Source organism: Ammospiza caudacuta, chromosome 27 (assembly GCF_027887145.1).
Source record: "Ammospiza caudacuta isolate bAmmCau1 chromosome 27, bAmmCau1.pri, whole genome shotgun sequence".
Classification (NCBI taxonomy): Eukaryota; Metazoa; Chordata; class Aves; order Passeriformes; family Passerellidae; genus Ammospiza; species Ammospiza caudacuta.
The window spans coordinates 3698092-3725017 of record NC_080619.1 but is presented as its reverse complement, the minus strand read 5'-3'; the positions used below and the strand labels follow the sequence as shown (position 1 = coordinate 3725017).

The window sequence follows — 26926 nt, the reverse complement described above, 5'->3', positions numbered from 1 at the left end:
CCATGGCCTGTCCTTGCCTGCCTGAAATGCTCCTTGTGCGTTTCTGGCTCCTCCAGCAGCAGCCCCCGAGGCTCCCTCAGCCATTGGCATTGTGAGCATTCCGTGCCCCTGGGGCATCAGTGATGGGAAGGGGCTGTTCCTGCTCAGCTCGCAGTGGAGTCCTCAGCTCCGCAGCTGCAATGGGCAGCTCTGCTGCACACCCAGGCCTGGGCATTGAGGAGTTCAGGGCTTTCTTCCCCGCTGAGGTTTCTCACCTTCCTGAGGTGTCCTCTGCTCCCTGGGGTCACTGCTAATCTCCAGATCCTGATGGGTGTTGGAGAGCCCCATGGCTGGAGGCTGCACAGCCTCACAAGCATTCCTAGGTGGGTGCTCCCTAACCCCACAAGACCCCCTCAAACCTCCATTATCCTCATGTTCCTCTTGTCCCTTCCTGTCGCTGACAAAGCTCAGCCTGAGCCAATTCACAGCCCTTTCCTTATGGTCCATCAATTAGAAGCTGGAGAGCTCTGAGCTCTCTCTTTCTCCCTTTATCACCTACTGCCAGATTGGTCTCATTGTGTGCTTTGTTCATCACTTTGCCTTTTCCTTGTTCTTCCCTTGGAAATGAAAATGGTCCTGATGTGAGCCTTAGAGAACCAGACACTCGCCGTTCACATGCCCTGACTGTGGCCTCAGCTGAACTTGCTCAGCCCAAGGAGTTTCTGTAGATGCTGAAAGGCTCCTGTCCCCAAAGGAAATGGGGTGTCTAGAGCATGTCTCTGGGGGGAAACATCATGTGGAGCTCAGTCTGTCAAGTGTCTCCCTGCAACACTTGCAGCACTGCTAATTCTTGGCATTTTCTTTTACGTATGTATGAGACGTTACCGGTGTGAAGGGGAGGGGATTAATCAGTTCTGGGGGACAGGTGAGAGTGATAGTGTCCTCAGGAGATTTTAAATACTCCTCTACTCCAACCGATTTATTATTTTCCCTCCCGGATGTTCTGCTCTTTCAGGAAGATGCTGAATGCACATCCATAGATGTTTGTGGACATCTGAGAATGAGACCAAAATGTAGAGAAGTGAATTCCATCCTCCGGCGGCATTAAAAGTGCACCTGCCTTACACAGCCAGGTGAGAATTCAGCTTGCAGTGTGGAACCGAGACATTTGTGCAGAGACAGAGATTTCTTTGTCACCTCAATGCAAACACCTCTCAGGGACTGACCTACTGACCTGACAGCAATCCATGAATTAGCCCTTGTGTGCCCGTCGGTTGTGCTGCTTTGTCAGCTCCCGGCCCTGGTGGTCTCAAGGAGCAGCCGGAGCTGGGCCAGACTGTGTTAGGGGACAGTGTTAGCGCAGGTTGTGGGCGGGTTGTGCGGCGTGTTTGGGGCCGTGCGGGGCTGTGCGGTGTCGGTGCTGCGGGCTCGGGGCAGAGGAAGGAGCTGCGGAGGCGCGGGCCGGGAGCCCGGCGGGCGGAGCGGCAGCGCCCCCTGCTGGCCCCGCTCGGGTCAATGACGGTGCCGGTGTCGATGGTGGTGTCGGTCCCGGTCCCATTGGGGGATCGGTACAGATGTCCATTGCCGGTGTCGGTGCCGGTCCCAGTGCCGGTGCCTGTGTTCGGTTCCGGTGGCGGTCCCGGCCCGGCAGCCCGGGACGAGCGGGGCTCGGCGGCCCCGGCGGGCGGAGCGGCAGCGCCCCCTGCTGGCCCCGCCCGGCCCCGCCCGCGGCGGTTCGTGCCCGGCCGCAGCCCCGGCTCCTCTGCCCGTGGCCCCCAGCGCGCAGTAATACACGGCCGCGTCCCCGCGCCGGGGCTCAGCGAGCCACAGCCGGCTCGAACGACGATCTGCCGACACCGACAGCTGTCCTGCACTGCCCGGCAGCTCTTTGGACTCTTTCAGAGTGAGTGCGAGGAGTTCAGGTCCTTGGCCAGGGACCTGACGGTACCACTGGATCCAATCATTGGTCTGGATTTTGGTATGTGAGCAGGTGATGTTGATGCCGGTGCCCTCGGTGGTGTCCAGGAAGGGCTCCTGATGTACCTCGGCTCTGACTGCAGCCACTGCCAGGGAGACAAAAGGATCAACTTTAACTCCTACTTTCTACCCACCTCTGCCAATCCCCAGAATAAAGCCCGCAAAAGCAGCCAGGAACACAGAGAGATGAGGAGGATAACGGTTCTCAGAAGATGTCATGGAGATACGTAGGAATGGAAGTGTGCATTAATCGCTTGTAGGGACATGAATGTGTGAATGACAGAAGGATTAGGAGAGCCACGGGAGAACAGGAGGGTGTGAGAGCAGGAGCAAAAAGACAAGGAGAGTTTTAGAAGGGGGTAAGGACTGACTTTATGTGTTATAAAGAAGGAACGTTTGTGCAGGTTTTGGCAAAGAATAGAAGTTTGGAATGGAGAAGAGGGAGGGATGAATGGGAGAAGAGTTCTCAGTGAGAGGCCTGTGCAGAAGCCAGACAGGACGGCAGCCTCCGGACACCTGCGGGATCAGCCCATCCCCACGCACCGATCAGCACCGCAACCAGCGCCGGCAGCCCCGCGGCCCGAGCCCGCCGCATGCCGCCGCTCCGCCGGCCGAGCCTCGCTGTGCCCCTGAGCCCCGGCTCTGCTGCGGCCGTGCCGCCTCCTCTGCGCCGCCCCAGCTCCGCCCCGGCCGCCTCAGCCCCCGCCTCTCACGGCACCGGCACAAGCAGAGACACAGGGGCCTTTGGCACGGCCAGGGACAAGGGACAGCTGTGTCCCATCGCACACAGCAGCGACACCGCCTGGGAAGCAGATCCACCCTGCACACACCTGCATTGGGCGGCTGCCGGCCCCGCTCACGCTGTTTGTGAGCCTGGGCAGCTGCTGTTGCTCTGTGCTGGTCAGTGCTCGGTGTCTCTGGCATGATCAGGACATTCCCTCCCGGTCACGGACACACACGGACAGACCCAGAGCCGTGCTACCCCATGTGGAGCCACAGAAAAATCCGTGCTTCACGTGTGTCCCTGCAAACGGGGCTGCTCCGTGAGCACACAAGGCAGGGACACAAAACCAGCCCTGGGCTCTGCTGAGGACACGTGGGGCCAAAAGCAGCAGGGCTGGAGTGTGGAAGGACAAGGTCCCAGCCAAGGACAGCGGGTATTTTTCTTTCCGTAGAGACTACACAATATGGAAATGAGTCAAAATAGTCCAAAACTTTTTTCCTAAGGGAAGTGCTAGGATGGATGCTACAAAAACCATCAGACCATTGTAGACACATGTGGATGAAAATGCTGGTGAGCATCAGGGTGAGATCAGAGTCCCTTTCCCAAGCTCAGCCTTGCACTGACACGTCCCCTCCCTGCCCTGGGTTGTTGCGCAGCTGAGGAAGCTCCCTGCACCAGGGTGTCTTGCAGAGCACAGAGGTACAAGGCAGAGTCAGAGAGCTCCACTTCCTCCAGCTGCAGGACACTGGATTTGCCCGTGGTGTTCAGCTACGTGGTGAAACGGCCGCTGCGCTTGGGGCCAGTCCCTGCTTGATAGGAGATCAGCTCTGGGGCTTGGCCTTTCCTCAGCTGGTACCACAGCAAGCCAGTAAAATAACTGGTGTGGTATGTGCAGGTGGTGTGGAAGGGGTGTCCCTGCTTCACCAAGACTGGTCCATGTTCCTGGGTGACCGTGTCCTGCCCCGTGGTGCCTGGAAGAAAATGATGGTGAGCAGATCCACGGGGAAAGACAATGGGAAGCAAATGGAAGTGGCTGGAAAACCCTGGTGGAGAAAGCTCCTGCATTGGAGCAGAGTTCTGAGAGATTTTGGGCAGGAGTTCGGAGCTCTCTGCTCTGCATCAGCAAAAGGAGAGCTGGCCTGTGTCCCTGCTCCTGCTCCATCTGCTTAAAGGACCAGGGAACAGGCTGCCATGCCTGAACGTTGTGTGCTGGAACCAGCATCCCTCCAGCTGCCTGAGGTGCCCAGCGAGGTACAGCAGAAAGGTTCATGCAGCTTTCCCCATCGCTGTCATGCCTGAAAGCTCCTGAGCACACACAAAGCTGAGCTTGGGATGAGGGAGCCCAGGTTGTGTCCATGGCAGCGAACACGGGGAGCTGTGGCAGAGCTGTGTCAGCCTGGAGGCAGAATGGAACACTCTGACAATGTAATGGCATGATAATCGGTGAGGTGCCCGGGGCAGGTTAGACAGAATGTGGGAATTTAGATCAAAATGGGAAGAGTGCTCGGTTGTAGAGACAGCTGAGATCTGTTGAAGTGACTGCAGGAGGACGAGAAGAGAGAGGCAGAGGCAGATGGATTGAAGATGAGAGAAATAACAGAGAAAGGACTGAGCTTTCACTTCTCTCCTTTCCCTTTTCCTTTACAAACCAAGGAGCTTCTTCAGGAAACACTTGCAAAACCGCACACAAAAGCAGATTTTCCTTTTCCCTTTATTCAAGGTCTTTCCCTTTTATTCACTGCCACTTCCCCCATGGACCAGATTTGGCTTTTGAGCATATCCCGGGCGGAAGAAGAAAAAGAAGAACAGGGGAGCGTTGGGGAAAAGCCAGGACTTACCCAGGAGCTGTCCCAGGAAGACGGTGAGGATGAGATATGCGAGCTGCATGCCGAGACCCAGCTGCTGAGTGACCAAGTGCTTGCTGAGCGAGGCAGAGGCAGGAAGGAGGTCCCAGCCCCGAGAGAACAGAGCTGCGGAAACGACGCTCGGCGGGATCAAAGGGAGCAGCGGCGGGAGCAGGCGGAGCCATGGCCTGTCCTTGCCTGCCTGAAATGCTCCTTGTGCGTTTCTGGCTCCTCCAGCAGCAGCCCCCGAGGCTCCCTCAGCCATTGGCATTGTGAGCATTCCGTGCCCCTGGGGCATCAGTGATGGGAAGGGGCTGTTCCTGCTCAGCTCGCAGTGGAGTCCTCAGCTCCGCAGCTGCAATGGGCAGCTCTGCTGCACACCCAGGCATGAGTACTTGGGATCTCAGGGGTTTCTTCCCTGCTGAGGTTTCTCACCGTCCTGAGGTGTCCTCAGCTTTGTGATGTCATTGCTAATTTCCAAATCCTGATGGGTGTTGGAGAGCCCCATGTCTGTTGGCTGCACAGCCTCACAAGCATTCCTAGGTGGGTGTTCCCAAACCCAATAGACCCCCTCAAACCTCCGTTATCCTCATGTTCCTCTTGTCCCTTCTCGTCACTGACAAAGCTCAGCCTGAGCCAATTCACCGCATTTCCTAATGGCCCATCAATTACAAGCTGGAGAGCTCTGAGGTCTCTCGTTTTCCCTTTATCACCTTCTGCCAGACTGGTCTCATTGTGTGCTTTGTTCATCACTTTGCCTTTTCTTTATCCTTTCCTTGTCAAAGGAAAATGATCCTGATGTGAGCCTTAGGGAACCAGACACTCTCAGCTTTCACATGCCCTGACTGTGGCCTCGGCTGAACTTGCTCAGCCCACGGAGTTTCTGTAGATGCTGAAAGGCTCCTGTCCCCAAAGGAAATGGGGTCTCTAGAGCATGTCTTTCGGGGGAAACATCATGTGGACTTCAGTCTTTCAAGGGTATCCCTGCAACACTTGCAGCATTGCTGAACCCTGGTGTTTTCAGTATGCGTGAGATATTACTGATGTGAAGGGAAAGGGACCAATGAGTTTTGGGGGGACAGGTGAGTGTGACAGTGTCCTCAGGAGATTTGTAATGCTCCTCTACTCCAACGGATCTATTGTTTTCCCTCCCGGATGTTCTACTCTTTCAGGAAGATGCGGAATGCACATCCATGGAGGTCTGTGGACATCTGAGGATGAGTACAAAATGTAGAGAAGTGAATTCTACCCTAGGTGGCATTAAAAGCACGCCAGCCTTACACAGCCAGGTGAGAATGCAACTTGCATTATGGAGCAGAGACATTTCTGCAGAGACAGAGATATCTTTGTCACCTCAATGCAAACACCTCTCATGCACTGACCTACTGACCTGACGGCACTTCACGGATTAGCCCTTGTGTGCCCGTCGGCTGCGCTGCTTTGTCAGCTCCCAGTCCTGGCGCTCTCAAGGAGCAACCAGAGCTGGGCTGGTAAGTGTGTGGGGACAGTGTGAGCGCAGGTTGTGGGCGGGTTGTGCGGCGTGTTTGGGGCCGTGCGGGGCTGTGCGGTGTCGGTGCTGCGGGCTCGGGGCAGAGGAAGGAGCTGCGCAGGCGCGGCCCGGGAGCCCGGCGGGCGGAGCGGCAGCGCCCCCTGCTGGCCCCGCTCGGGTCAATGACGGTGACGGTGTCGATCGTGGTGTCGGTCCCGGACCCATTGAGTGATCGGTACCGATGTCCATTGCCGGTGCCGCGGTCGGTTCTGGTGCCGGTGTCGGTTCCGGTGGCGGTCCCGGCCCGGCAGCCCGGGACGAGCGGGGCTCGGCGGCCCCGGCGGGCGGAGCGGCAGCGCCCCCTGCTGGCCCCGCCCGGCCCCGCCCGCGGCGGTTCGTGCCCGGCCGCAGCCCCGGCTCCTCTGCCCGTGGCCCCCAGCGCGCAGTAATACACGGCAGCGTCCCCTCGCCGGGGCTCAGCGAGCCACAGCCAGCTCGAACTCCGATCTGCCGACACCGACAGCTGTCCTGCATTGTCCGGCAGCTCTTTGGTATCTTTCAGAGTGAGTGCAAGGAGTTCAGGTCCTTGGCCAGGGAGCTGGCGGTACCACTGGATCCAATAACCGGTCTGGATTTTGGGATGTGAGCAGGTAATGTTGATGCCGGTGCCCTCGGTGGTCTCCAGGAATGGCTCCTGATGTACCTGGGCTCTGACTGCATCCACTGCCGGGGAGAAAAAAGGCACAAACTTTAACTCCTACTTCCTACCCATCTCTGCCAATCCCCAGAACAAAGCCTGCAAAAGCAGCCAGGAACGCAGAGAGATGAGGAGGAAAACAGTTCCCAGAATATGTCATGGAGATATGTAGGACTGCAAGTGTCAATCGCTTGTGGGGGATGAATGTGTGAATGACAGAAGGATTAGGAGAGCCACGGGAGAACGGGAGGATACGAGATAAGCAGAAAAAGACAAGAAGAATATTAGAAGGGGGTAAGGACTGACTTCATGTGTTATAAAGAAGGAATGTTTGTGCAGGTTTTGTCATAGAATTGAAGTTTAGGATGGAGAAGAGGGAGGGATGAATGGGAGAACAGCTCTCGGGAAAAGGTCTGTGCAGAAGCCAGGCAGGACGGCAACCTCCGGGCGCCTGCGGGATCACCCCAGCCCCACGCACCGATGAGCAGCGCGGCCAGCGCCGCCAGCCCCGTGCCCCGACCCCGCCGCATGCCGCCGCTCCTGCCGAGCCTCGCTGTGCCCCTGAGCCCCGGCTCTGTGCTCTGATTGTCCCGCCTCCTCTCCTCTCCTCTCCTCTCCTCTCCTCTCCTCTCCTCTCCTCTCCTCTCCTCTCCTCTCCTCTCCTCTCCTCTCCTCTCCTCTCCTCTCCTCTCCTCTCCTCTCCTCTCCTCTCCTCTCCTCTCCTCTCCTCTCCTCTCCTCTCCTCTCCTCTCCTCTCCTCTCCTCTCCTCTCCTCTCCTCTCCTCTCCTCTCCTCTCCTCTCCTCTCCTCTCCTCTCCTCTCCTCTCCTCTCCTCTCCTCTCCTCTCCTCTCCTCTCCTCTCCTCTCCTCTCCTCTCCTCTCCTCTCCATCGCCCCCAGCTCCGCCTCGGGGCTGAGCCCAGCCCTGGCGCCGCTCGGGCTGTCTCAGAGCGCTCGGGCTGTGCACAGACACAGCTTGGTGTCCTGGCAAATGGACTCTCCCCCTCTTCCAGCTGGGACACCCCAGCGAGAATCAGCCGGCACAGCTCCAGCTGCAGCCTGAGGCAGCAAGAGGAGCCTGAACCAGGAGGAGATGGAGCAGCTTCCCCGAGCTGTCTCTGTGCTCAGAGGCTGGAAACAGCAGCCAGGGATTTTCTGCAGATGGCAGTGAGGATGCTGAAAGCCCCATGTTCCAGCAGCTGTTTGTTAGCTGAGTCTCCTGTTCTCCTGCAGAGAACTTCCAGAGTCTAGTCTGTATTCCTTGTTTCCTTTCCACAGGTGGTTCCAGGATTTTTTGGGAACAGCTTGGGCAACAGAGGCCAGTTCACTGCCTGTTCTCGGTTATTCAATGTGACCACCAATCTTGTGGGGAGTGTCCTCCTTCCCACTATTCACAACATTCATGGTAACATGCAACACTGATGGTCCTACTGCTGATCCCTGAGAGACCCCAGAGCTGTCTGCCAACTTGGGTTTGGATCAATGGCCACAACTCTTTGGGCCTGGTAGGCCAGACAATTTTCCACTCACCTTACCCCTCTCTTACTGATCACTTTTTTCACCAATACGGTCATAGAGGAAGGGCAGCAGAGGAGGCCACTGCAGCTGTGTCCCCCCCAGTGCTGCATAAAGGAGAGCAGTCACCTCTCTTGAGCTCCTGGCTGTCACCTCTCTTGAGCTCCTGGCAACACCTGGTGCGGTGGAGCTGGGAATACATTTGGACTTCTTTGGCACAAGGGAATTTGCACTTTCCCTTTTCAATTGCATGAGTTTCCCATCAGCACATTTCTCCTGTTTGCTGAGGTCCCTCTGGATGCTGGCCTGACTCTCTCTGATGCATAAACCTCTCTTCCCAGTTTGGTGCTGTCTGCAAACCTGCTGAGGGTCCACTCTGCCCTATCAACCACATCACCAGGGAAGTTGATAAACAGGACTCATCAAGTCCTGACCATTTGGATGCACCACCAGTCACTGGTGTCCAACTTTATTTTGTGCAGCTGATCACTGATCCCTGTGCCTGGCCAGTAAGTTTTCATTCTACCTCACTGTCTGCTCACCCAACATCAGCTTCTCTGTGAGGCTCCTACAGGAATCTACACAAAATGTCAAAGGCTTTGCTCACATCCAGGTAGAGAAGACCCACCATTCTTTCTTCCTCACCATTCTGTCACATCACCACAGCACTTTGTCAAGAAGATCAGGCATAACTTCCTCTTGGTGAAGTCACACTGACCTGTCCCTGGTGACTTTCTCACCCCTGACATGCCTTGATTAGGAGAGCTTTCCAGGACAAGCTGCTCTGTCACCTTCTAAGTGGCTAAGGTGAGGCTTGGAAGGTTGTAGCTCCCTGGGTTCTCCTTTTTCCCTTTTTGAAGACACAAGTGGCATTTGCTTTGCTCCAGTATCCAGTCACCATCCTCAGCTGAGGGTAACCAAGAGTGACCTGGCAATGACAGGAGCCAGTTCCCTTACCACATTCCAACAAAGCCTAAATATTTGCAGTTTGCTAAGGATTCACTGCCCTGATCTCCTTCCATCAGGGGTGCATGTTCCCTGATCCTGACTTTACCCCCAGTGTACATCTGGTGCTCCTTAAGGCTGAGGCAAAGAAGGCCTTCAGCACCTCAGCTTTTTCTCTATCCTGTGTCACTCACTCAGCAGCAGTCCTACACTTTCCTTACTCTTCCTTTTGTCACCTTTGTCCTTGGAAGCCCCTTTATTATGCCATTTACGTTCCCTTCTGACAGCTGAGTAAAACCTTCCACCTTTTCTCCCCCTTTCTGTATCCCTGGTGCATGACAGGAGAAGGCAAAGCCAGCCACCTGAATTGTCCTGGGCTCTGTGTTTGGGGGGATACAGTCAAACGCAGCAACAAGGCCACTTCTTTGAGACCAAGGCCCCTGAAATCCCAATGGAGTGACCCAGACTGACATAATTTACTTTTAATGGACTCCTGCAGCGTTTGGCGTGAGTCTTGTGCTGACGCTGATGTGTTTTGATGCAGAAATGCTTGGGCCTCTCATCTTGTCATGCAAAAGATGCCTTCATTGAGGAATGTGCCAGAAATAAAGCAGGAAGTGAAAACACAGCAATTTAAGAAGCCAAACCACAGCTCACAGCATTAAATGAGATGGTTTGCATTCAAGATGAATTTGTCAGAAAATTATCACCTCCAGAAGGGATACCTCTGGCAACCTGAGTCAGTAAAGGTCCATGGTGAAAGCCAGCCCAGCTCTTTTCTCTCTCATCCCCTTCTCTTGCCTCCATCTCCTTGGGAATCAGGTCAGTCTGAAACCCTTTCTCCTTCCCTGCTTTCTCTAAAAGGAGATCTCACCTCAATGGACCACCCAGCTGATTCCAGTGGTCTTCTATGATGGTTCTGTTCCATCTCTTTCTCTCCTCAGCTGGACAGAAGAGAGAAAATACAAGAGGCTTCTGGGTCAAGATAAGGACAGGAAAGATCACTCATCAATCACCCTCATGGGAAAACCCATCTCAGATAGGGGAAATTAATTTGATTTATTGCAATCCAGTCAGTGTAGGGTAATGAGAAATAAACCTAAATGAGAAATAAACCTAAAATCTAAAACCACCTTCCCCTCCACTGCTCCCCCCTTCTTCAGCTCAACTTCACTGCTAATTTTCTCCTCTCCAAATGATAGGGATTTGGAGTTGTGGTCAGTTCAACATGTCTCTGTGGCTCTTTTGTCCTTAGGAGAAGAAACTCTCACATACTTGCCCTATGCCCCATGGGAGACAGTACCCCCAAAACTTCTCCAATGTGAGTTTTCCACGTGGGCTACAGTTCTTCACAAGTCCTGCTTGCAAACCTGTGCTAGCACGGGCCTGTCGCTCATATAGACACAGCTCCTGACAGGAGCCTGATCCAGCATGGGATCACCTGGAGCACCTACCTGCCCTCTTCACTGAGATCCTTCACTGAGGGTTGTTTCTCTCACCTCTTCCCTCCCCTCTCTTCTGGCTTCCACAATAGGTTTTTTTCTCCCTTCCTAAATGTGTTATTCCAGAGATGCTTCCACCATCACTGATGAGCTCAGCCTTGGTGCATAAGTCTTAAATCCATCTGGTGTTGGCTCCCCCACAACCAAAACCTTGCCATGCAGCCCAAATCCACAGGGTGCAAGGCAAACAGAGCCAGGCACTTCTCTGAGGGGCCCAGTGATGGGACCACAGGACACAAGCACAGGCTGGAACACCGGTGTGAAATATAGGAAAGTTCTTCTTAGTGTTGAGGGTGACCCAAGCACTGGCTCACATTGCCCAGATGACTTGAGGATTCTCCCACCTTGGGAGGACAACAGGAAAGCTTTAGGAGCAAGAGAATGAAACCCAACACTGCAGCCCAAATGCCTGAGATTCTGAACACAAACAGTGGAGCAAGTTGTGAGGCATGGAGGAAAGAGACATGGCATATCATATAATTTTGCAATGATATCATGGCATATCTTTGGGTGACCAGTCAAGGTTTGAAGCCCTGGGAGCATCTACATCCCTTGCAATCAACAAAGCCACAGGCAACACCACCAGCGAGCTCCAGGCTAACTTCATTTCCCTGCATGCCCCCATCCAGCACTTGAGTGGAGGATTCTGCAGACACTGACACATTCCTGCCCTGGAAATCCTGAGGCATCTCAATCTCAGCACTCAGAAGAAGCCTCCATGAAGAAATGTCTATGAATAAGCCAGGAAATGAAAAGGTGGCAACACGGAAAACAAGCACCCAGCCCATGTCATTAGCTGGGATGTTTTCCATACATCATGAGCACCTTAAGAAATTATCACTTTCATAGAAGCCACCTCTGGGCCTGGGGCAACTCAGAGTGACTATAAAAGCCAGCCTGAATTCACGCTCTCTTATCCACTTCTCCTGCCTCCTTCTTGGGATCCAGGTGAGTCCAAAGCCCTTTCCCCTGTCCTTTTCTGGAGAAGGAGATGCATGTTCCTATAGCCTGTGAGAAGTCTTAGTGCTGCTGCTGCTGAGGGGTCAGAGAATAACTAAGATGTCAAGGATTTGGCTGAGGGAGCTCTTTATTGAAGAAATATTGTGACACTTCGTAGAACTGTGTCAGGATGAGGCTGAAAACTCCTTTCTCTTACTGCCCAGTTTCTCCCTTCTGGCTTAAGCAGGTACCATTGCAATTCTTGCAGCAGGATGATGGATTCATGGCTGATGGCTCCTCACATGTGCCTGTGTTCTGCTTCCTTCCCTTCCTTCTCTCCCAGGTGCACCTGCAGCCCCAAGCCATGTCCTGCTACCCGCGGTGCCAGCCCTGCCAGCCCTGTGGGCCCACCCCGCTGGGCAGCAGCTGCAATGAGCCCTGTGTCAGGCAGTGCCAGGACTCCACCGTGTTCATCCAGCCCTCGCCCGTGGTGGTGACCCTGCCTGGGCCCATCCTCAGCTCCTTCCCACAGAACACCGTGGTGGGATCCTCCAGCTCTGCTGCTGTTGGCAACATCCTCAGCTCTGAGGGAGTGCCCATCAATTCTGGGGGCTTTGACCTCTCCTGCATCACCAACCGCTACGGTGGCAGCAGATGCCGTCCCTGCTAAAGCCACTGGTGCAGCCCTCACGAGGAACCCCAGGAACCCAGAAGCTGATGCTGGACTGAGGACAGAGCTCCTGGCCATCAGATTCAGAGGTGCTGAGAAACCAGTGCTGCCCTTCTGAAGGAGGGCTGGTGGGGCTCTCTGAAACCATGGCCAGTGTTTGCTTTCGCTGCCTTTCTCTTCCACCTCTCTCTTGTCTTCCATACTTCTGGACTGTAAGACTTTCAGAGCCTCTCTGGGGGATCTGCTAACCCCTGCCTGCTGTAGGCCAGGCAGTTGGATATCCCCTTGGCTCTCCAGTGGCTCTCCAGTGTCTGTGCCAAAGTGGGCCCAGACTTGCTGCAGTTGCATGTGGTCTCTCACCACCACCACCAGTAGCCTCCTCTGTAAGGGAACTAATTTCCCACTTCAATGACAATAAAGCTTTCTGCATCTAACCTCAGCCTCCATGTAATCCTTTTTTGGTGTCCTTGTCTCAAGTTGCTGAGACCAAAAAGTGTCGCCATGGGTGGTAGAGGAAAAGGTGGGGACAAAAGTATTGATTATTCCCAGAGGAAGGGAGGGTGGGAAACACAGAAGTGGGGCCCATTCAGGCACTGTCCCTTGGAGATGAGGAAGACATCCCTGACTTCTCCACAGACAGCAGGGATCAGGCTCAGCCTTCCAACATTTCTGCTCAGATATGACTCCTTGGTCTCAGAGCGTGTCCTGCAGATGGGGAGTACAACCCATCTTCAGGAGACTCTGTAGACTCTTCCCAGTCACTGATGGGACATCAGGCCACGTGGGGGACTTACCCCATCCCAAAGCAAAGCAGGTGTGCCAGGAAATGGCAAGAATCATCCTTCTGGAGACACAAATCCTGCAGCTGACCAATGGTGGCCCCTCTGAACTCCCCAAGTAGGACAAGCTCACAGCAGGGCCTGCATTCCTGGTCATGTGTGCATGGCTTGCTTCATTAAGCAATCACAGGTGAACCCACAGACTCCAGCACCTCCACCCCATGGCTAAACCCCACATCCATTTCCATGGGTAGAACAGATAAATAGCAGGTTATAAATAGCAGATAAATAGCTTCATGGTCAGCAAATAGGTTCAAGCTGAGAACTTTTCTCCATTAGCTGCATCTCCACCTCAAACCAAGTGCCGGTCTGTTTTCTCTCAACCACACTGAAGCCTGGGAAACAGGACTTGCAGAAAAGTCTCTGCCAAGTCCAACACCTGTGTGGTGATCCTGGACAGTGCAGACAGACTCTCTGGAGGTGAATCTAACTCAAGATGTCTAGAGGATGAGAAGTGTGTGGTCTAAGCCAGCTAACTAGTTTGTCTTGAGTGCCAGCAGAAGAAAAATAGGTGTCTGTAAGGCCTGTTATTGCCTGATCTGTAAGGGATCATTTCTTGTAAGGGTTGAGCTAAGGCTTGAGGGTGCCTATTTCTCTCAGCTGATGAATGGAGCAGAGATGAGTACCTCAATAGATGACACCTTCTCTGGAGTCAGGGGAAATCAATTTTCCTCTACTAATGTCTTGTCTGATTTTGAACTTAGATCTTAGTTCTTCAGTTAAAGCTGAAGACAGAGGCCTTAACTGCATTTAAAGGCTCTGAAATGAGGTAGGTGAGTCCTGTACCTTACTGTCTCTGTATTCATGTGCCCAGAGTTGCCTTTAGTTTTCACCCTGGAGGTTTCACGACCCCCTGAGTACCCAGCACCAAATGCTTGACCCCAGTCTCTGGGAACATGACTATTTCAGACATCTCCATACCAGCTGAGTTCCTGACAAGGAACATGACTATTTCAGACATCCCCATGCCAGCTGAGTTCCTCACAAGGTTCTCATACCACAGTTGCAGCTAGGAGGCAAACACCCAGCCTAGCAGCCGCTTAGGGAACTGCATTGCTGTTCTTTAATTGGCCTGTGTGAAGAGAGAGTACCATTCATCTCTGACAAGCCCATAAGGCCTCCCAGAGGTCAAATTCCCTGGAGCACACCAGAGAGAAAACAGAAAACAGTCTCCAAGGTGTGGCCATCTGGAGCTTCATTGTGTTAATGAGGTGGGTGTGGGGATGTTCTTATGCTAATGGTGCTGGCGACTCTCTGGTGCATGATCTCATTATATGAAGAGAGTTTACACTTTGTGCGTGTGCACACAGAGCTTCCTTTAGTGGAATTACAGTGGTGGCAGTGAGAGGGAAGAAGATCAGGAGTGGAAGCTGTCAGATCCTACTGGATGGAGAGGAAACCAGGTCAGGCAGTTGCCATCAGCTTGAAGTGAGTCAGCAAGGGGAGACCTGCTCGTCCACACACCTTCACCTGAATCCAGAGTTCCCCACAATAAATCTACAATAAATCTTTGCAATGCTCTCCATTAGCCAAGGGGACCATGGCTACCTTGGGAGGATGGTGCATGAAAAAATGTCATTTGGATCATTTCCACTGGCAAATCTGGTGAGTGAAGCCTGCCCAAGATGCGTACCACAGATTTCCAATGCCTTGCATGTTTAAGGAGAGCTGGTTTAAGGGAGGTTTTTTTACTCTTTAAGTATATGAGATTTCTGGTTTATATTGCTGGGGAGGAAGATAGGAGAGAAAGGGAAGATTCAGGTGGTGATTTAGTGCAACTGTCTTCCACATCCACCTGAAAATATGTTCTCTCTAGAGAACTAATCAAGAATTTTCCCTTGTCTGCCAGAACAGTTCAGCAGAGCTACCTTTAATGGGATTCAACTCAGAGGATTTTGCTCTCAGTCCCTGAGTTGAGATGTCTAACACCCAGGTGCTTACTAGACTCCTGCCTTAGACCTTAGAGACAACCTGCCACTTCTTGAGAGCTTTTAGCCATGCTTTTAAGACAAAATGAGCCATGTCTCCCTCATGCTTTTTCTCTGTCTGTGAAGAAAGAAGCAAGGGGGGGTAAGCTGAGGAGCTGAGATAGGAGTATTTTATTTCAGCTTAGTCAGCAGAAATCCTTCCTCTGACTCTGAAATGGCAAAATTGCAAAGAGGTGGATCACACCCCGACTAGTGATGCTGAGAAGCAGACACCAGTGAGGGAAATGGAGGCATTTGCAAAATCTTCCTGTTCTGAGACTAAGAAAAAAGCAAATATAGGAGACCTGGCATACCAACCTGCTGCCCTGTGTGGCTGCATTTCAGTCTCAATCCCTTGTAATAAACTGACATAGAAGAGGTGAGAAAATCTCTTGCAGTGTCACAGTATCATGATAGTATTTGTATTTCTCATTTGATGAAACCACATCTCAGTATTGCCTGCCTTGGAGATTACAAGTTATGTTATTGCCTTCCTATTTGTAGACAGCTTTTCCTGCCTTTTTCCTTTCTACTTGTAAGAGCTTTTTCCATAGCTGGAGTGTCTCAGCCTGGTGCCCATATTTTCCTAAGTGGGATTTTCATCTCACAGAAGTGACTTACATTCCCCATGCTGTAAAGGAGATGCACAATCTAAAAAAATACTTCTCCAGTTGTTCATTTGCTGGGGTACACCTGATTTTCAGGGTTAGATCTAGTTGTGTTTCATCAGGGGAGGATTTCTATGAAAATTTTAACATAGGAAAAGTGCCATTTTCCCATGCTGTGCACCAACTGCTTTTTTGGAGATGGTGATTTTTTTTTTTACTACTTGTAGCATGCAAACTTTCACAGAAACTTTTCTTTCTTTCCAGACAGACCTCAGCACTTGGAAGGACATGGCAAATAGGACAAGTGTAAAAGAATTCATCCTTCTTGGCTTCCCAGGGACATGGCAATTCCGAGTCTCCTTTGTGGTGGTGTTTGCACTGATGTACACCCTGACAGTGATAGGTAATGCATCCATCATAGCCCTTGTGTGGAGAAGCAGCAACCTACACACCCCAATGTACTTTTTTCTGTGTAATCTCTCCTTTCTGGAGATCTGGTACACTACGGGTGTTGTTCCCAAAGCCATAGGAGTCATGCTGGGGACTAGCCAGACCATCTCCTTCAGTGTCTGCATCCTCCAGTTGTTCTTTCTTCTCTCTCTAGGCTCCACTGAGTGTTTTCTCCTGTCTGTCATGGCCTATGACCGCTACCTGGCCATTTGCTGCCCCCTGAGGTACAGCTCCCTCATGAGCAGCGTCCTCTCTGTCCAGCTGGCACTCAGCTCCTGGCTGGGAGGGTTTTTGGCCATTTCCCTGCTGGCCTTTCTGACATCCAGGCTGACTTTCTGTGGGCCAGATGTCATCAATCATTTTCTATGTGATATAGATTCCTGCCTTGCCCTCTCCTGCAGCGATACGTGGCCTGTGGAGCTGGCAACCTTCCTGGTCTCCATAATTGTTGTGGTGGCCTCCTGTGTAGTCACCTTGGTGTCCTACATGTACATCATCTCCTCCATCATGAGGATCCAGTCAGGCCATGGCCGGAAAAAGGCCTTTTCCACCTGCTCTGCCCATCTCAGTGTTGTCACCATCTGGTATGGCTCCACCATGTTCCTGTACGTCAAACCATCAGCCCAGAACTCCCTGGATGTGAACAAAATCGTGAATACCTTTAACACAGTGGTAACTCCTTTGCTGAACCCCTTCATTTACACACTCAGAAACAAAGAGGTGAAGCTCGCTCTGGGACGAGCTTTCCAGAAAAAGTGAAGTGGCTTTTTTCACAGGGCATCAGTTGAACAAACAGATTCATCCCTGCCCTCCCATGACTTCTGCCATGCAGAAGATCCCCTCTGAAGTGTAGGTCTGTGTGGGCATCCCAGGCACTGAGAAGCCACCAATGAGCTCATATCACCTTACAGCCATTTCTGGCTGGGCTGAGCCTCAGTTCTGCTCTCCCACCACTCTCTGTTCATTCTCAGGTAATTCAGAATGCCTCACAGCCCTTTAAAGTGCTGTGCTTGGAAAGGGTCACAAATAAAAACAGCTGGAGGAGTGGTACTCCCACAGGTTTCTACCCCAGTTTGCCAGGTGCTCAATTTTGTCAGGGTTTGCATGAATCTCCTAAAGAAATCCCAGGAACTTTAGGAAACATTGCTTTAGGAAGTAGACATGTTTTTCTCCATTTAGCCTGATGTTTTGTGATGTATCTATGCCACATTCTTGTTTTTTATCATATTCTATTTATCATATTTTATCATATTCTTGTAGCTATTTCATCAGAAATCATACTCTAATTCAAGATAAAATTTGGCAATGTCTGACATCTCTACTTATAGCCATTTTTTCCTAGCATAAGACTGCAAACAAAATTTGCATAATTCCTCTTCTTTCCTCTCCTTAGTATCTGAATCTACTCTCTTATTTTTAATTAAAATTACGCAAAACTGCGTGCTTCATTCTAGATGTGTCAGGGCATTTCCACATCTAAAACCCCACATCATTTTTAGCAGTACATTGTTCCACCCATTTTGGGCTTTGTTGTGGAAAAACTTTAATGTGATTGGCAAAGCACTCAAAGTGCAGAGCTGTGGAAGGCTGGCTGGGAAGCAAGTCTCTCTTTACACCCATTGGGAGGACATTAGCACTTCCAAACAGCACTTGCTTTTCCCCTCCCAATTTTAATTTCAGAACAGATTAACCATGTTCTCAAAGCTTTTCTTTTGGCACATTGACAGTGAGGATAGTCCATGTAACCACTTCATAATGAGAAGGGATCAGCTCATCATGCTAAACACACCTTTATGGGAAGTGTAGGGTTAATTTCACCTGAGCATAGAGCTCTCCAATTGAGATGACTGAGTCTGAACTGAACATTTACTCCTCCTCCCTTCTAGAAGCAATGGCACTTCTGGGGGAGATTCCCAAACCTCCTGCATCCACCTGGGCACTTGGCATTTAGTCCTGTATGCACTGCCCAGGGCACAGGCAGATTCCCACCCTTTGTCTGCTGTGCTCTTTTTCAATGGCATTTGGGAAAATGCCTGGGACAGCAGAAAGAGTCTGAGACTGGATTTATCCTCAGACAGACACCACTGCTTGTCATTTCTGCCTAGGAATGATGCATTTTGGAAAGAATTGTGTGTTTGGAGTGTTGAATCCCTCTACAGTCCTGGAAAGCAACAAATGGCAGGATCTGAAATGTCCAAGACATCCAATATACAGCAGAGTGCAGGACACTGAGACCTGCTGTGAATTCCTCATCAACACTGCTTAGAGCCCTCTGAGATAAACAGCAGCATTCAAAGCCTCACACAGGGCTGTCAGAACAGATCCTTGTCACTTGGGAGAGGCAGGCTATGCTGGAACAGCAGCAGAAACACAAATGAGTACCCTGAAGTTTCTTGGGCAAAGGGGATGACGCTCCATGAGCAACAGATTCCAATTCAAAGGGTGGGATCCATCTGGAAACTCAGCACCCTTGAGCTGAGTTTCCATAAGAAGTGCTGTACTGGGGTTGCCCAAAAATAGGTCCCCAAATCATTCCTTTAGCTCATGGGAGCAGAGGAGGTCACTGAGATGTTACCAGCTGCTGGGACAGAGAAACTGGCACAGACTCAGGAACATGGGAGCTCCCTCCAGCACTGGTGATTTCCCTGAAAAGGAGAGACATGAAAAAGAGTGGGACCACTCTCTGGCAGTGGATGAGTGCAGGAAGAATCTTGTCCAGAGCCTGGCTGGTGGCTGTTTTCCACTTGCTGATGCAGGGTAAGGAAGAGCCCTTCCCAACTTGGGCTTCTGCCACAATGTCAAAACCATAAGAGCAATTGTGCTTCCTACCAAAGGCCTCATTCTCCAGCTGTGGCCTTCAGTGGAGGCCCATGGAGATGAAACAGGAAGAAGAGCCAGCAGGCTACTTGCTCTGAGAATTGCAGTGTTATTGTAAGCAGAGAACATTGACAAGGCTTGTTTGGCTTGTTAATGGTGTAGCCTCCAATAGGTCTGCCCCAAGTCAGGTTTATTGGACAGTTTTTAGCATCAAAATCCCTGGATCTAGAAGCAACTGTGAAAATCACATGAATATGTGCTTCACCACAGCATCCACTTCCAGAGATGGGGCAGCCAGATCTTCTCTAAACAACATGTGCAGGGCCTCACCACTCTCAGAGGGAAGAATTTTTTCTTAATAACTAGTACAAATCTATTCTGTTTCAATGGGAAGCCACTCCCCCTTGTCCTGTCATTCCACGCCCTTGTAAAAAAGAGAGAGTTCATCTCTTGTATCCTCTTTGGGCACTGTAATGTGATTTAAGGTATCCCCAGTACCATATTCAGGCTAAACACATTCATCTCTCCCAGCCCTGTCTCCATGGCAGAAGGGCTGCAGCCCTCTGAGTGACTTTGTGACCTCATCTAGACCTACTTCAGCACCTTTACAGTGGGGACCCCAGAACTCGACACAGTGCTCACTGGGGTCTCACAAGAGAAGAAAATTGGGGGAGAACCACTTCTCTATAGCTGGTAGTAAATCTTCTTCTGAGGCAATACAATTCTGGGATGCAATTCCAGGGCTGCATGTGAATGTTGCTGGTCATGTCCAGCCTCTCATTCACCAGCACACCCAAGTCCTTCTTGGCTGGGCTGCTCCCAGTTTACTCATCACCCAGTCTGTGTCCATCCTTGGGGGTGACACAAATCAAATTCAGGACCTTACACCTGGCCTTTTTGAGCTTCATGAGGATTTCATGGGCCCACCTCTCTGTCCTGATGAAGTCAAGGTTGTAGGAGCACAACACACTGTGGGCTCTGCTGAGGACACCTGGGGACAACTGCAGCAGGGTTGGGGCATTGTGAGGAAGGACAAGGAGCCAGACAAGCCCATGACATTTTCTGTGCTGCACAAAGAGGGCATGAGTTAAAACAAGCCAGAATTTTCTCCTGATAGCAGAGTTAGGCACACTGGGGTGAAAACCAGTTGCCAGTTGCAGAGTGCATGGACACAGAGAGGGAAGAGGTGACCATAGAGAAAGAGAAGGACAGGACATATCCTCATGCACAGGAGTCCTTGGGCAGCCAGCTGAGGAAAGCTGGAACTCAAATAGCCCCACCAGAGTTATCCAGAGTGTAATATCACTTTCCTGGTCTGGGCCCATGCAGTACATAAACTGAGTCTTCTGCCTGCACTGCTGCATTCCTGCCTTAGAAATCCTGAGGCCTTTAATCCCAGGGATCAGAAGAAACCTTCACTGGGGAACAGGCACGGAACAAACCTGGAAATGAAAAGGCAGCAGTGTAGGAAATGAAAGCACAGCCCATATCATTAGGTGTGCTGGTTTGCATTCAAGATGAGCTTGCTGGGAAATTGTTACCTCTGCAAAGGCTGCCCCTGCTCCTGCGGCAGTCAAGGGCAGGTATAAAAGGCAGCACAAATCTCTGCTCTCTCATCCCCTTCTCTTGCTTCCTTCTGCTTGGGAACCAGGTGAGTCTGAAGTCCCTTCTCTTTCTCTGCCAAAGTGAGATCTCTGCTTGGTGGCTTTCTCATACTTGGGGATTGGAGCATCTGGTCCTGAGAGAGGAAAGAAGGGAGGAGGCTGGCATGGGGGGAGGTTGGTGATGGTGCCTTTTGCTTTCTTTGCCTGTCAGAGAACTTCCTGAGCCAGGCTGCTCTTTGTAGGGCTCCTGGCCCAGTCTCCAGCTTCCCATTCATGGCGGCCTTGGCTCTTTTGTGATGGGGTAACCAGGCTGCTCCTCACCCACCCACCCAGCTTTGTGCTCTGTTTCCCCTCTGCTTTCTCTACCAGGTGCACCTGTGACTCCAAGCCATGTCCTGCAACACCCAGTGCCGTCCTTGCCAGCCCTGTGGCCCCACTCCACTGGCCAACAGCTGCAATGAGTGCTGTGTCAGGCAGTGCCAGGACTCCACCGTGGTTATTCAGCCACCTGCTGTGGTGGTGACCCTTCCTGGGCCCATCCTGAGCTCCTTCCCACAGAACACCGTGGTGGGATCCTCCACCTCTGCTGCTGTTGGCAACATCCTCAGCTCTGATGGAGTTCCCATCAATTCTGGTGGCTTTGACATCTCCTCCATCACCAGGCGCTACGGTGGAAGGAGGGGCCTCCCCTGCTAATGGTGCTGGTCTTGGGAAATATCCCCAGGATCTCCAGGCATGGTGCTGGACAAAGGAAGAATCTTCAGGTCATTTCTTTCAGAGGAACTGATCATCTTTAGTTCCTCCTGAATATGCTGGAAAGAAGGGCTCAGCTCAGGCACTTCAAAAGCCCTATGTCTTTCCTACATATCTCCTTGTTTCTATTTTCATTGTGTCCTTCTGCTCCCCTCGGCTGCAAGGATCCTCCAAGCCAGCCTGCACTCTACAGGCAAGGCAAATGGATGCCCTGCATGGACTTCACCATGGCCAAGAGGTGAAGTGTCCTGCTTGTCCCTCCAGAACCTGCACTGAGGGCCTGTGCTTGTAAAAACCTTGACTCCTTCTTTAAACTCAATAAAGATTTTTGCATCTCAGGCTGGGTCTCCAGGTTTTCCTTCACTCCCCATATGCCCTTGCAAGCTGCCTGGGTAAAATGGTGTTGATCCTGGCAGGGGAAAAGGTGACAATGTGGTGAGATCCTTCATCCAGAAAAATGTGAAGTTGGGATACACTCAGAGGGTCTTATGCGGGGAAGAATTCTGGGGCAGGATGCAAAACATCCCCAGCTGAAAGGTGATCAGCCCGTTCCCTTCAGTGTCTTTGCCCAGATATACCCTCAACACCTCCTGCAAAAACCTCATGTAACAATGAGAATTTCATGGGAGGTCCTGGAAACAAACCAACCTGCAGGATCATGGGAATGCAGCACCTCTTGCTCAGGTCGGTGCTGTGCTGGGGTAGACAGAAAATGTTCCCAAAGGATGTCAGAAGTGTGGTTGTGTGGAATGGCCTCAAGCCTCATCTTCATCTTCACTCCACCGCCCAGTCTCAGACCATGGCCAGCACAAATGGGCAGCTGGGATCAGTTCCTCATTGCAGTCCTACTGCCTCACATAAGGCCCATGGCAGGGCCCAGGTTTTGGCAGGCATGCAGGCCTGGCACCACTCACAAGTCAGCTCTGGGATTAACAACCCTGGGCCTCACACTGGAGTCCCTGTGAACCCTCATGGGCCAGGGCAGTCCAAGGACAGTAATGGAAGCCCACAGACCATTCACTGCTTGGGAGTACCTTGTTGCTCCCAACCATAGATGGAACAGCTCAGCTCAGGCTCAGGGCCTCAAAGGCCCTGCTGTGTAAGGTCCTTTTCTGACCAGTGCTGCTCAAAAAAAGCTCTGTGCAAAGTCATTCTGGACACACTCAGAAGTATCTGTGGCAGACAAGTTTTGTTCATTAATGTCTCTCTTGCTTAGTCTGATGCTCTTGGGCATTGCTTTGATCAAAAGCACATAAGAGGCCTCAGTCAGGAAGGGCTGGATAAACAGAATCCATCCATCCATCCATCCATCCATCCATCCATCCATCCATCCATCCATCCACGATGGAGACTGTTTAAATTGCCCATTTCCCATCTGGGAGTCTGGAATGCAGACAGGTGTAATTTTCTTCCAGAAAGTGAGGTTGTGAAGTCCTTTGGTGGCATTTCCTCCTTTTGCCTGTTTGACCTACAGTCAGTCAGGAAGACAGAGGTATCAGGGCACTGAACACATATCTCTTGGCAATCAGGTTGATGGGGACTGTGCAAGCCAAGTTCTGCAGGCTTCTGCAGTTCTATGAATGTACCCTGTGCATACCTGTTGGAAATCCTCACATTTTAGCCATCCCTTCACTGTTTATAGATGGTGGGTAACAGGACGGATGACAGCATGGCACAGAGTGTCCCTAGTGAAAGTTTTGCCTACTAATGTACAACATTCTTCATTTTTTCTGTGATGTGATCATGGCAGTAATCTCTGAGATTCTGTGAAGAACATCTGGTTTCACTATTAATGCAGAAATTTTGGTTTTTTTTTACTGTGATTCTCCAAAATTTCTTTTTTGACGTCTACTCTCAGCTTAAGTGGGTAATTAAAAGGTTGGGACATCTCATATGTCTACAGTTCCCTGAATGTAGGGAAGGAGCTGATGAAGGCAAAGCTAAGCTCTAAAAGCAGCTGAAGCATGAAGGGACCAACAGGAGAAGTTCCCTGAACACTTTCCTGCTGGAGATTTAGGGAAGAGTCTCTGAACTCCTCCATCTCTTTGGCCAATATTCTTGTGATGCCCAGCCTCAGCTTTTCACCCGCAAGACTTGCACTGTCACTGGGTAAATTGCTAATATAGGGATGATCCAGCTCCTTGCTCTGCCTGGCACCCTTGGAATCCTCCACTCTCTCTGCTCCTCAGGCAGACCCAGGGCACAAGCAGCACTCCTACCTGGGGACACTGTGACAGCTGCACCACAGAGCGACTGCTGGGGCACCCCATCTGCCAATAACCCTGTTCATTGGCTTCCCCTCTGCAACACACAGTGTCTCTGTCCTTCTATCCAGTGCACACCAATAACATGCACTGTGATTCTTTAATTCAGTACCTATTTGGGCCAAGATCCCAGCCTGACACAGCTCCACGCTGATGATCTGGATCAATACATTTGACATTGGCTCAGGCATGAAGGAAGGTTGTGTCCCACACCTGGAAGCACCAACAATTCACTGGAAGCAGATCCATTTGGACATGGCCTGAACAAGGAGAGTAAATAGGATTCCTTATTCTTTCTCCAGGATAAACCAAATCTCATCCTTTTGAACTCTCTAGCAGCTGTGTCCTGACCTGGTGAGGCACGCAGAGAGGGGCTGCCCATCATGCTGAGGCAGTCTCAATCCTGTTACACTAACTAAATTCAGGATCTAAATTGGTAATCCTTGTTGGGGCTTAGCATCACCATCAGTGGCGTATGAGCTCTGAAGGATCAGGACAAGCAAGGTTCAGGAAATTGATTGATTACAGTGTCTCTTTTTGGACAGACTTCCAGGAGGTTGATGCCATTACCTTTCAGCTGCATTACCTTCCTGCTGCTTTGCAGAGCTTGTGAAGGAGCCATGGAGAATGTCCCTGCCATGAGCTACACAATCTGTTTGTGAGGAGAGACAGAAAAGGACATGTGTTCATATACACCTGTCAAATATGCACCTGTGCTGCATTCACATTAGTCTGGTTGCACACAAGAGCACCAAAGACATGAACACATGTAGGAGGAACACACCCTGCTGTGAACTCTGAGGAGGACACCAGGAGACAGGCACAGCAGGGCTGGAGCCTTGTGGGGAAGGGCAAGGCCCCAGGCAAGCTCCCAGCATTGTTTGTGTACTCACAGACTGCTCAGAGGGTGGACAAGTCAAAACAAGCCAGAAGTTTTTCCTGAGGGCAGAGTTAGGTAGGATGGGGTCAGAGCCTGCAGCCCAGTGCACACACACGGGGAGACAACAACAAAAAACCATCAGGGTGAGCTAAGGAGGGAGGAATAGGGAAGGACATGGCCCATCCTCATGCACAGGAATCCTTGGGCATCCAGCAGCAGACTGGATTTTTAAAGAGGAAATACAAAGGACCCAGGGAATCACAGACTGGTAGACCTCACCTCTGTGCCTGGGGAGATCATGGAACAGATCTTCATGAAAGCAGCTGTAAGTCATACTCAGACAAGGAGGTGATCCAAAACAGACAGCAAGGCTGCTCTTAGGGCAAGTCATGTCTGAGCAATCTGGTGGCCTTTAAGGATGGAGTGACTGAAACACTCAGCAAGGGAAGACTGTGTCATCTTCCTAAACTTCTGCCAGGCCTTCAACACAGCCCACACAAAATCCTTATCTCCAAAGTGGAGAGACTGGGGTAGTGGGTTGACCCTGGCTGGTTTCCAGGCACCCACCAAAGCCACTCTGTCACTCTCCTCTACAAGTGGACAGGGGAGAGAAAATATAACAGTGGTTCATGACTTGAGATAAGAACCAGAAGAGACCTCTCACCAAATACTGTCACAGGCACAACTGACTCAACTAACGCATATTAATTGAATTTATTACCAATAAAAGCAGAGCGGGATAATGGGAAGTAAAATAAGTCTTATAAAAATAACCCAAAAACCTGAACATCTTCTTCCTACCTCCCCCTTCTTCCCAGCTTTATCTCCTCCTCCCCCTCAGCAGAGCAGGGAGACAGGAATGGGGGTCATGGTCAATTCATCACAGGTTGTTCCTGCTGCTGCTCAAGGAGAGGAGTGGGAGTCCTTCCCCTGCTCCAGGGTGGGGTCCCTCCCATGGGAGAAGTTCTCCATGAATTCTCCAAAATGAGAAGGAGGCTAGGAACCATATCCCACAGGCTGTGGCTCCCCAAGAACTGCTACAATGTGGGGCACTCTTCCATGGGGTCAGGAACCCTCACAAAGTCATTCCAGCAAAGCTGCTCCAGCATGGGCTCCTCTCTTCACAGGACTCTCCTCCATCACAGGCTTCCCTCAGGGCCATGGCCTCCTCTCAGGCATTCACCTGCTCTGGTGTTGGCTCCTCCAGGGGCTGCAGGTGCATCTCTGCACTCCCATGCCCTCTGTGGGCTGCAGGGGCACAGCTGCCTCACCATGGGCTGCACAGGAATCTCAGTTCTGGAGCCTGGAGCAGCTCCTGCTCCTCCTTTTCCACTGGTGTCTGCAGAGCTGTTTCTCTCACATATTGTCACTCTGCTTTTCTCTAGCCCCAATTACACCCATGCAATATTTTTTTTCCCTTTTTTAATGTGTTATTCCTGAGGCATCACTTCCATTTCTGATGAGCCCAGCGGTGGGTCTGTCTTGGAGCCAGCTGGCTTTGGCTCTGCTGGACACTGAGGAAGCTTCCAGCAAATTCCCACAGAAGCCACCCCTGTAGCCCTCCTGCTACCAAAGCCAGGCCATGCAAACCCAATACACATGGATTTGAAGGGTGTACTATTGTGACTGTGAAAATGGCTGGATGGACAAAACTTTGGTCTGTGGCTCTATGACCACATGGGGGTAGGGCAACAGGGACATGTCTCAAGGCTCTGTCTTGGGACTGGTGCTTTTTATTATCTTTTTCAATCACAGGGATATTAGATTTTGTGTCCTCTTGGCATGTTTGCAGATGACACAAAGCTGAGCTGACACTACAGAAGGAGATTTCCATCCAAGGAGACCTGCAGAAACTTGAGAAGTGGGCCCATGAGAACCTGATGAAATTTAAGAAGTTCAAGCACAGGGTGCAGCACCTGCATTTGGAAATCCCACACATGAGGACAGACTGGGAGATGAACCCATTGAGAGCAGACCTGTGAAGAAGGAATTGGGAGTTCTGGTGGATGAAAACCTGGACGTGAGCCAACAGTTTGCACTTGCAGTCCAGAAAGCCATCCTGGGCTGCATCACAAAAGGCCTGACTGGCAGGGTGAGGGCAGTGATTCTCCTTCAGCATGAGAAAGACATAGACATGTTAGAGCAGGTCCAAAGGAGGCCACAAAGATTCTCAGAGGGCTGGAGCAACTCTGCTCTGAAGACAGGCTGAGAGATTTGGGGTTCTGCATGGAGAAGAGAAGGCTTTGAGGAGACCTCATTGAGGCCAGTCAGTGTGTGAAGGGGACTTACAAAAAGATGGATGCTGACTTTTTACACAGGCAGATACTGATAGGAAAAAGTGGAATGGTTTAAACTAAAAGAGGAAAGATGTAGATTTGATATTAGGAACAAATTCCTCACTCAAATGGTGGTGAGGCAATGGAACTTCACATAGAAGCTGAGGCTGCCACATCCCTGAAAATGT

At 51.3% G+C, this 26926-nt stretch overlaps 4 protein-coding genes, 1 pseudogene and 1 gene segment (V, D, J or C); 3 read left to right on the top strand and 3 right to left on the bottom strand.

Moving 5' to 3' along the window:
• Window positions 1-76: 76 nt before the first annotated feature.
• On the bottom strand, window positions 77-2551 carry LOC131568708 (immunoglobulin heavy variable 5-51-like). The segment is given in 4 exon segments: window positions 77-192; window positions 1478-1594; window positions 1700-2042; window positions 2500-2551. Coding segments are annotated over 4 exon segments (628 nt in total).
• Window positions 2552-3268: 717 nt separating this feature from the next.
• On the bottom strand, window positions 3269-4567 carry LOC131568707 (T cell receptor alpha variable 1-2-like; annotated as a pseudogene).
• Window positions 4568-5932: 1365 nt separating this feature from the next.
• LOC131568706 (uncharacterized) lies at window positions 5933-7240 on the bottom strand. Its single transcript, XM_058820804.1, has 4 exons — window positions 7189-7240; window positions 6394-6736; window positions 6102-6282; window positions 5933-5986 (listed from the first exon to the last, which is right to left on the bottom strand). Exons 1-4 carry the CDS (start codon window positions 7238-7240, stop codon window positions 5933-5935), a joined length of 630 nt encoding a protein of 209 aa, XP_058676787.1.
• A 2615-nt stretch (window positions 7241-9855) lies between these two features.
• Window positions 9856-12280, top strand: LOC131568576 (feather keratin Cos1-2-like). Its single transcript, XM_058820676.1, is given in 3 exon segments — window positions 9856-9900; window positions 9902-9991; window positions 11954-12280. Coding segments are annotated over 3 exon segments (462 nt in total).
• A 2354-nt stretch (window positions 12281-14634) lies between these two features.
• Window positions 14635-16903, top strand: LOC131568575 (olfactory receptor 6F1). The gene is made up of 2 exons (XM_058820674.1): window positions 14635-14724; window positions 15959-16903. Exons 1-2 carry the CDS (start codon window positions 14635-14637, stop codon window positions 16901-16903), a joined length of 1035 nt encoding a protein of 344 aa, XP_058676657.1.
• Window positions 16904-20955: 4052 nt separating this feature from the next.
• On the top strand, window positions 20956-21261 carry LOC131568386 (feather keratin Cos1-1/Cos1-3/Cos2-1-like). Its single transcript, XM_058820431.1, has one exon. It carries the CDS (start codon window positions 20956-20958, stop codon window positions 21259-21261), a length of 306 nt encoding a protein of 101 aa, XP_058676414.1.
• Window positions 21262-26926: the final 5665 nt, after the last annotated feature.

Coding starts and splice junctions, on each gene's coding strand:
- LOC131568706 (XM_058820804.1), bottom strand. CDS start 7,240: ATGCGGCGGGGTCGGGGCACGGGGCTGGCGGCGCTGGCCGCGCTGCTC. Junction 6,283..6,393: donor CACGAACCGCCGCGGGCGGG/GCCGGGCGGGGC, acceptor CACCGGCACCAG/AACCGACCGCGGCACCGGCA. Junction 5,987..6,101: donor TCCTCTGCCCCGAGCCCGCA/GCACCGACACCG, acceptor GCTCCTTGAGAG/CGCCAGGACTGGGAGCTGAC.
- LOC131568575 (XM_058820674.1), top strand. CDS start 14,635: ATGCTCTCCATTAGCCAAGGGGACCATGGCTACCTTGGGAGGATGGTG. Junction 14,725..15,958: donor CATTTCCACTGGCAAATCTG/GTGAGTGAAGCC, acceptor CTTTCTTTCCAG/ACAGACCTCAGCACTTGGAA.
- LOC131568386 (XM_058820431.1), top strand. CDS start 20,956: ATGTCCTGCAACACCCAGTGCCGTCCTTGCCAGCCCTGTGGCCCCACT.